We start from the raw sequence: 9,026 nt of genomic DNA, 5'->3' as shown, positions 1-9,026 counted from the left end.
CTTTGAATTCACGTTCGTTTACAACTCAAACAAATGTAAATTAAAACTAGACGTTGAAATGACGTCTGACATAGAAAACTACACACAGAGACTACTGGAGTCTAAAAGTAATTAATAATCAAATCCCTCCACCCCAGCTACAGTAAGTGATACCTAGCTCTATTTAGCTAGTCAAACTTCAGCATCCATTTCGACATTTGGCCGCTCATGACTCTCTTACTAATTGTTTGAGAATGGGTTTGGGAATACGGGATGAACCCGCCCTATTCCAGGTTGGGGAGAAATTAGTTGAACGTTTCAGAGAAGTCACAGAAGGACCACTAAAAAGATTGACGTATGGAGTTGTGAGTTTAGTATGGAGTTTATCGGAATGAAACTCTAGCGGGAATTAGTCTACAATAAGCTTTATTTAGATTGTCCGGAGTAAAATATGGAATCGATGCCACGACGCAATGAATATTTGGTTATTGAAGCACCACTTTTTTAATGACCATATCAGTCAAAAAGCTATAGAAAATATCCATATGCGACAAATGATCTGCGATGGAGTTGTAAACTGTCTGTCAGGTAAGATTGATTGATCTTTATAATTTGAACTAAATTCACCTTTTCATAACAATGGTGAAAATGCTGTTTCATTCTAGTGATATGTGTGGCACAGTGAATTTAAATGTTTCAAACGTGACAATAAGGATTTCAAAGTGCCTCGATATAATTATGGAACATGTAAATTACCATCCATGACATCGTCTATTACAATGGGAAGACTGGGAGAAACACATTCTATCAAATATCGAGAATAGTATGTATCCACATGTTCTTAAATAATTTATTTGAATACAAATATAAATACTATTACATAAAAAAACTAATCTTAAATGGAATTTATGATTTTATCATTATTAATTTAAACATTACCATAGAATATACATTTTAGGCTCCTAAAAGTTTTCAAACTAACTGAGGTGTGACATAAAATTATTGTATCCGTGTATTATTATAATTATTTGACTATCTTCCCATGGGTTTAATCAACATATTTAATATTTCAATCAGAATAAAGTTCTTACTTAATTAGCAATACTCATTTTAACACATTTTATCCAACAGCTCCCAATAAAGAGTGTGATAACAACAGTGCCAGATGTCAGTAGATCCTCTGTCTGCAGTAAGCTGTGTTGTGGCGCCCTCTGCCGGGTGAAGGGGGAAGGCCAGGGCCAGGCAGGATGGAGAATGTGTTTGAGGAGGGGATGAACCCTGTGATCGTGGCCCACTACAACCACTCTGGGAAGTGGGGTCGGCCGAGAAGCAGTGGGGTCTGTAAGACTGCTGTCCTCCTTCTCATCTGTATCCTAATCGTGCTGGAGAACGTTACAGTGCTGCTGGCATTATGGAGGAACAAACGCTTCCACAGCCGCATGTACTTCCTCATCGGTAACCTGGCCCTATCTGACATGCTAGCCGGGGTGGCCTATGTGGTCAACATTTTCACCTCTGGCGGCAAGACCTTTTTTCTGACACCGGCCCAGTGGCTGGCAAGAGAGGGCAGTATGTTCGTGGCCCTCAGCGCCTCCACCTTCAGCCTGCTGGCCATTGGCATCGAGAGACACATGACCATGGTCCGGCTGCGTCCGTGCGAGGCAGCGGGACGGGGGAGGTTACTGGGCCTGCTGGGGGCATGCTGGGCCGTGTCGGTGCTGCTCAGCGCCCTGCCCTCCCTTGGCTGGAACTGCCTGGAACACCTGGCCTCCTGCTCTACCGTGCTGCCCCTCTATGACAAGAGCTACGTGGCCTTCTGCATCAGCGTCTTCAGCGCCCTGCTGGTGGCCATCATCATCCTCTATATCCGCATCTACCGCCTGGTGACGTCCAGCGGGCGGAGGGTGAGCAGCAGGCCCTCGGAGCACTCACTGGCCCTGCTGAGGACGGTGGTAATAGTTCTGGGGGTGTTTGTGATGTGCTGGGCCCCACTGTTCCTGCTGCTGCTGCTGGATGTGGGCTGCAGCCCTGAGCGCTGCCCAGTGCTCTACCATGTAGACTGGTTCATCGCCTTGGCCGTGCTCAATTCAGCCGTCAACCCCCTCATCTACACATTGTCCAGCATGGAGATGAGAGCAGCCTTCTTCAGGCTGCTGTGCTGCTGTCAGCCTCACCTGGAGGCCCCAGCCTCCATGGCAGGCAACCCCCACCTGGGGACAGTCATCCCCACGGCCGAGAACAGCAGGTCCAGTGTGGGTGGAGGAGGGAGTAGGATAACGGGGGCTGCCAAGTCTCTGACCCGGGGGAAGGTGACCACGCCCCTGAACTCTAATAACCAGGGCCGGCCGACCTGGTGTCAGCGGTGCTGGTCAAGGCTGGTGCACTGCCGTCCCTCAGCAAGTTCTGACTTGACAGCTAATTCACTGTAGACTGGTCCTAGATCTGTATGTGCTCTAGTAGTCTAGCCAACTCCTCATAGTTGGCTAAAGCACATGCAGATCTTGGACCAGGCTAGATTCACACTGCATGGGTAATTGGCAATGCTGTGAGTGGGCATGGTACAGGCATGGACACTGGGGCTATTTCAGTATGCATTGGTGAAAGTATTGACTGACCTTGGTTAGACACTCAGATGAGGTTTGTGCTGATGAACTTGAGGTAAAGCAGGGGTTCCCACGTTTTTTTGGCCCCTGACCCCTTTTTTATACTTTTTTATTGGGCCTATGACAGTCTATTACAAATCAGTCTGACAGTATTTCAATCTGAAGTGCCTGAAGTGGCTCTGTCACTCAGAAATGTATTCCAGCTTCTGCCTGCCAGCTGTAACACTTTGTGTAGGCTATCTGCCCCTCCCCTTTGAAGCATAGGTTACTGTAGCCCACTGATGATGTTACAAGAGTAATTCAGATATTAGAGAGATATGTTTATTGGAGAAGAATGGATTGACTTATTAAAATGTTAGTTAAGGATACTATAGTTATCACATTTCACAATGGACATTTATTAACTACAAAAAGGTAAGACGTGTTTTTAATTCTAGTGCTGCTCTGCACACACAAGCTAGCGAGCTAACGCTTGCAATCCTCCAACGTTAATAAACCAACTCAGAAGTTGAAAGACGTTTAAAGTTCCTCCATAGAACCCGATCCTCCGTATAGGTATAATTCTGTGGGCCTAATTCAGATAATGCATGTCATAACAAGATGCCCAGTGCTTCAAAGGAAGCTTCCTCCATTCTCTCTCACCCTTAAAATTGATGTTGCATCTTGTGTCCTACACTGTGTGTGTTTGTCTTTCATTGAGATTAAAACATGTTGTTAAAATGTGCTCTTAACAACTTTCCTATACAGCTAAAATTGCTTACGCGTTCCACAGCAAGCTGCTTTATCCTCACTGATTGTTGAAGTAATTTAATGTCGAGCTAAATGTAAAAAATATATACACTACAAAATATGTGGACATCCCTTCAAATTGGTGGATTTGGCTATTTCAGCTACACCCTTGCTGACCAGTGTAGAAAATCGAGCACACAGCTAAAAAATCTCTGTAGACAAACATTTTCAGTAGAATGGCCCATACTGAAGAGCTAAGTGACTTTCAATATGGCAATGTCATAAGATTCCATCTTTCCAACAAGTCAGTTTGTCAAATCTGGGTTTGGCAGATGCAAGGATAACGCTAGTGCCAACTGTAAAGATTGGTGGAGGAATAATGGTCTGGGGCTGTTTTTCATGGTTTTGGCTTGGCTCCTTGGATCTAGTGAAGGGAAATCTTAACGCTACACCATACAATGACATTCTAGATGATTCTGTGCTTCTAACTTTATGGACAGTTTGGGGAAGGCCCTTTCATGTTTCAGTATGACAATGCCCTTGTGGCTGAATGGAAGCAAGTCCCGTAACAATGTTCCAACATCTAGTGGAAAGCCTTCCCAAAAGAGTGGAGGCTGTTATAGTAGCAAAGGTGGGAGCAACTCCATATTAATGCAAATGATTTTGGAATGAGATGTTTGGCGAGCAGGTGTTCACATACTTTTGGCCGTGTAGTGTATATTTCAGAGGTTTAAAAAATAACCGAAAGGAACCATATAAACTGGTACTTTTTGGGGGTTTGAAACTGTTCAGAACTTTATTTTTCTGGCCAAAACATTGGAACAGAACGGAAAAAAATTAAGCTTTGGTTCAGAACTAAATAATTGGAAAATAATTTTGGTTCCTAACCCGTGGTTTGAAGTGACTGAAATGCATCAGAAAGGTATTGGAAAGTTCAGAAGATCATCAGGCAATAATGTTGATGATGTATGATCTGTGTAGAAAATAACATCATTGTTGAGGATGTTCTTTTCTCCCCCAATCTAATTTAGTGCCTGGCCTTGTCCACTCGGTTCTAACTGCTTATGGGTATAGTACAGTGAAACAGTACAGTACAGTCATTTGTATTCCTGTGAGTCTTATCTTTCAGATTTTGTAGGAAGAAAACAGAAACCGCTCTGTTTATTACAACCGTATCTAGCGGCTACTGGAGGTTACTGATATAATCCCGGTTCTATGAACCAAGCGCGAATGCTGCATAATAAGCCAGCAAAGCAAAGGGATGCTAAGGATCTCCTCTTACCATAGCTTATCTAAAGCCACTATTTTGCAAAGACATTCAAATGACTCACATTGAACCTTTGGGCATACCTTGTATATTCATTTACTTAATACTTCGTAACTACGGAACGCAATGAAAAATGTTCCCACAAGAAATGTAATAGAGCATAATATAGCTTTATCAACTATCTATAGTGTGGGAAAAGTGGATTCATTGTAATAAACTGTTCGTATGTGTGCAATAGAGGATGGGTGGTTTGCAAATGAAAGTAGGATCACTGTGTATTGCACATACAGTGTATATATATATATTTTCCAATTCACCTGCCTTTCTCTTTCTAGGACAGTTGAGTATATTTATTTTCAATGAAGACTAGGCCTTCCCGGTATGATGAACTGTGTACTAATCCATTGTGTTTACGCTTTAAATGGTACAGTGAGTCAAATATTGATTTTGTAATGATTTGAAGTTTGCTGTCAGAGTAAAGAACACGTGTCAATGTTGGTTCTGGTTCCTCTCAGCAACATAGATACAAGTCACTTACGCTTCCACTAACCACTAGAGAGTTGTATTACAATTACCTTTACATCTTGTGTGATGTCTAAATACCAATTGAATAAAAACTATAAGCTTTGGTAGCTTGTCGTGATTTTGTAGGTTAGACTTTTACTGTTAGACATCGTTTATTGGTTTAAATATAACCAGATCACAACCAGACGTCTTTTTGACATCATGAAAAATGGCTTATTTTGGTGGATATCTGGTTTTTAGTTGATATCTGATTGAACTACTGACCAGTTATCTAAATGCTTCTAGATTAATACACACCAATCTATATAAATATGTGCATAGTGTTTGTGGGCCATGCACCCATTGCATATAAGACACTGGAGACATTATAATTATTACAATTGGAGTAATGTTCTTTTTCAGCAGGGTTTGCAATTTTCTAGCACAGTTGGCAAACAGCTGGCAGTTAGGATCTCATGAAATACTGTATTTAGCTCAGCCAGTGATGCAGAAAAACTCAAAAATAGCCAGATCATTTTGGTTAATCAAAATCACAATTTCCAACCAATGCTTGTTGTTTGATATAAATAAACAAGTACGTTTTCAATGTGGCAGAGAAGGTCCAGATACATTTAGTTCATCCATTTCTGTTCAGTCAAAATTCACAAACCACAAACGTTTCAACTTGAGAATTCATCCGGTGTTTGAGACACTGGGATCATAAGCCTATCAAAACAAAAACATAAATAGATTTTATACTTGGCGAATGTACTTTCCTCTCTGACGAGCCTTTGTGGAGCCATTTTGTTAGGCGGAAGAACTGACTGTCCGTATCAATGTCCTTCTGCTATTCAAAGATATTCTTTGTGCTAGTAAAGCAGTTTGCATAGGTTCTACCTAGTGGGCAAAAGCTGGTTGAAAAGACGTCAGAATTAAGTATGGTTGAGAAAGGACAAGGTTTTTAAAAATATATTTTTACTGACCAGAATATTACATAATTTTTCTCAGCACCATACGACAAGTTGGTCATTATTGTGACCACTTTATTATGTGTACATTATGTAGCCTACTTGTCATAGTTAAGACCTCATCATAACCTGGTAATGACCACACGACTACAGCTTATTACCAGCACTCTTAGAAAAGGGTTCCAAAAGGGTTCTTCAGCATCCCCCATAGATGAACTCTTTTTGCTTCCAGGTGTTGGGTTCTGAGAATATGAAACATATTTATTCATGTCACTGAGGGAGAAAGGGGAATGTATAACTTTTACATTATGTCAAAATATGTTATTATTAGCCATAAGGGATCCTACTGTATGGGAGGGATCCTCTGGGAGGAGAAGAGACAGTCTGGTACTAGCCACCATGACAGTTGTGAGTTGGGGAGTAGTGAGCACTTTGGGTCAGAGGTCAGGTCAGATGAAGTGAGGAAGAACAGATATCACTAAGGTTCTGTCTAGCAACAGAGATGCATTGGCTGCTCAGATGTGTAGGAGGAGACTCAAAAGAGGAGAAAGGGTTAAATGTCAGTGCTTGTGTGAATATGTTTTTGTCTGTTCAGCTGGTCGATCCTTTGGGATGAATAAACTTGGTTTAAGCTTTCATAGTGTCCATCGAGTTCTTACTCTGATACTTAGAACATACATACACATTGAGGAGCCATTTTGGTTCCACGTAGAACCCTTTTCTTTCCATGTCGAACCCTCTGTAGAAATTGTCCTATATAAAACTCAAAAGGGTTCTACCTGAAACAAAAAGGGTTTTACCAGGAACTAAACAGGGTTCCTCAAAGGGTTCTACGGTTCTCCGATGGGCACATCCAAATAAACCTTTTAGGTTCTAGATGGCACCTTTTTTTCTGAGTGTACTGGAAAAGGTATTGCAGAGGATAAAGTTGTATATTGAAAACATTTTACATTTACATTTGTATTTGTTTCCATAGTCACCAACATATTCTTCCATTTTAAAATAGATCAAGCAATTGCATACAGTAATTGTTTTATAAATGTCAGCATAGAGATACTGGAAGTATATAAAGGCCCAATGTTTTTGTGGACACTTTGTGGACTCAGCTGGCTAAAAGTATTTCCATGGTACTAGTTGAAGAATTTTGTGGCAGTTATATCTTAGGGATGTTTTAAAAAAGGAGTAACTTGCTCATATACATACTTTGTGTCCTTCTCCAACACGGCTCAGGGGCATATTTCAGGACTTTCCAGAGGGCCCGCAACACATCAACCTCGTGAGTTTTCTGGCTTTTCATGGCATTTACTGTAAGCATAAAATTTAAATAAATAACGATTGGCATAATGTGAGCATGCAGGACACAACATAACAGTAACACACAGTAAAATATCTAACAGTCAATCTACTAAAATTGGTAGCAAAGGTATGTTTGCTCCTCTGTCCCTTCGTAGTGATGTCAGACAGGAATTAATTGGTCGTCAATATGAAACATTTTAAGAAAGATGATATCACAATTAGACTAAATGATTTGCTTAATACCATTAAATGTTGTAATAGTCAAACTAGAGGTCGACCGATTAGGATTTTTCAAAGCCAATACCGATTATTGGAGGACCAAAAAAGCCGATACCGATTAATCAGCCGATTATTATTATTTTTGTAATAATGACAATTACAACAATACTGAATTGACACTTACTTTAACTCAATATAATACATCAATAAAAACAATTTAGCCTCAAGTAGATAATGAAACATGTTCAATTTGTTTTTGTTTTTTCAAAAACACAATGTTGAAGAAGAAAGTAAAATTTCAACATGTGCTATGTTTCAGTTCCTTGCTCAGAACATGAGAACATATGAAAGCTGGTGGTTCCTTTTAACATGAGTCTTCAATATTCCCAGGTAAGAAGTTTTAGGTTGTAGTTATTAAAGGACTATTTCCCTCTATACCATTTGTAGTTCATTAACCTTTGACTATTGGATGTTCTTATAGGCACTTTAGTGTTGTCAGTGTAACAGTATAGCTTCCGTCTCTCCTCGCTCCTCCCTGGGCTCGAACCAGCAACACAACGACAACAGCCACCACATCGAAGCAGCATTACCCATGCAGAGCAAAGGAAACAACCACCCCAAAGCTCAGAGCGAGTGAAGTTTGAAACGCTATTAGCGCGCGCTAACTAGCCAGCCATTTCACTTCGGTTACACCAGCCGCATCTCGGGAGTTGACAGGTTTGAAGTCATAAACAGCGCAATGATTGACGCACAACGCGCAATGATTGACGCACAACGAAGAGCTGCTGGCAAAACGCACGAAAGTGCTGTTTGAATGAATGTTTACGCGCCTGCTTCTGCCTACCGCTCAGTCAGATACTTAGATACTTGTATGCTCAGTCAAATTATATGCAACACAGGACACGCTATATAATATCTAGTAATATCATCAACCATGTGGAGTTAACTAGTGATTATGATTGATTGTTTTTTATAAGATGAGTTTAATGCTAGCTAGCAATTTACCTTGGCTTATTGCATTTGCGTAACAGGCGGTCTCCTTGTGGAGTGCAACGAGAGAGAGGCAGGTCGTTATTGCGTTGGACTAGTTAACTGTAAGGTTGCAAGAGTGGATCCCCTGAGCCGACAAGGTGAAAATCTTTCTTTCTGCCCCTGAACAAGGCAGTTAACCCACCGTTCCTAGGCCGTAATTGAAAATAAGAATAGTTCTTAACTGACTTGCCTAGTTAAATAAAGATTAAATAAAGGTGTAAAAAAATATATTTAAAAAATCGGCACCCAAAAATACCGATTTCCGATTGTTATGAAAACTTGAAATCGGCCTTAATTAATCAGCCATTCCGATTAATCGGTCGAACTTTAATTCAAACAACTTTTTATAAACACACCACTCCATAATCCTGAGGACATTGCCCCAGACAGAGGTTACCCAATTGAAGACAGCTTGGCAGTCTTAAAAAA

General features: G+C 40.8%; 1 protein-coding gene across 1 annotated transcript; it reads left to right on the top strand.

The window, feature by feature from the left end:
- Nucleotides 1-256: 256 nt before the first annotated feature.
- On the top strand, nt 257-6,686 carry LOC135512802 (sphingosine 1-phosphate receptor 3-like). The gene is given in 3 exon segments (XM_064935197.1): nt 257-567; nt 1,111-2,313; nt 2,316-6,686. Coding segments are annotated over 2 exon segments (1,158 nt in total). The 5' UTR covers nt 257-567; nt 1,111-1,226; the 3' UTR covers nt 2,387-6,686.
- Nucleotides 6,687-9,026: the final 2,340 nt, after the last annotated feature.

This window comes from Oncorhynchus masou, chromosome 24, assembly GCF_036934945.1.
Source record: "Oncorhynchus masou masou isolate Uvic2021 chromosome 24, UVic_Omas_1.1, whole genome shotgun sequence".
NCBI classification, from domain to species: domain Eukaryota; kingdom Metazoa; phylum Chordata; class Actinopteri; order Salmoniformes; family Salmonidae; genus Oncorhynchus; species Oncorhynchus masou.
This window is presented reverse-complemented; position numbering and strand designations above follow the sequence as displayed.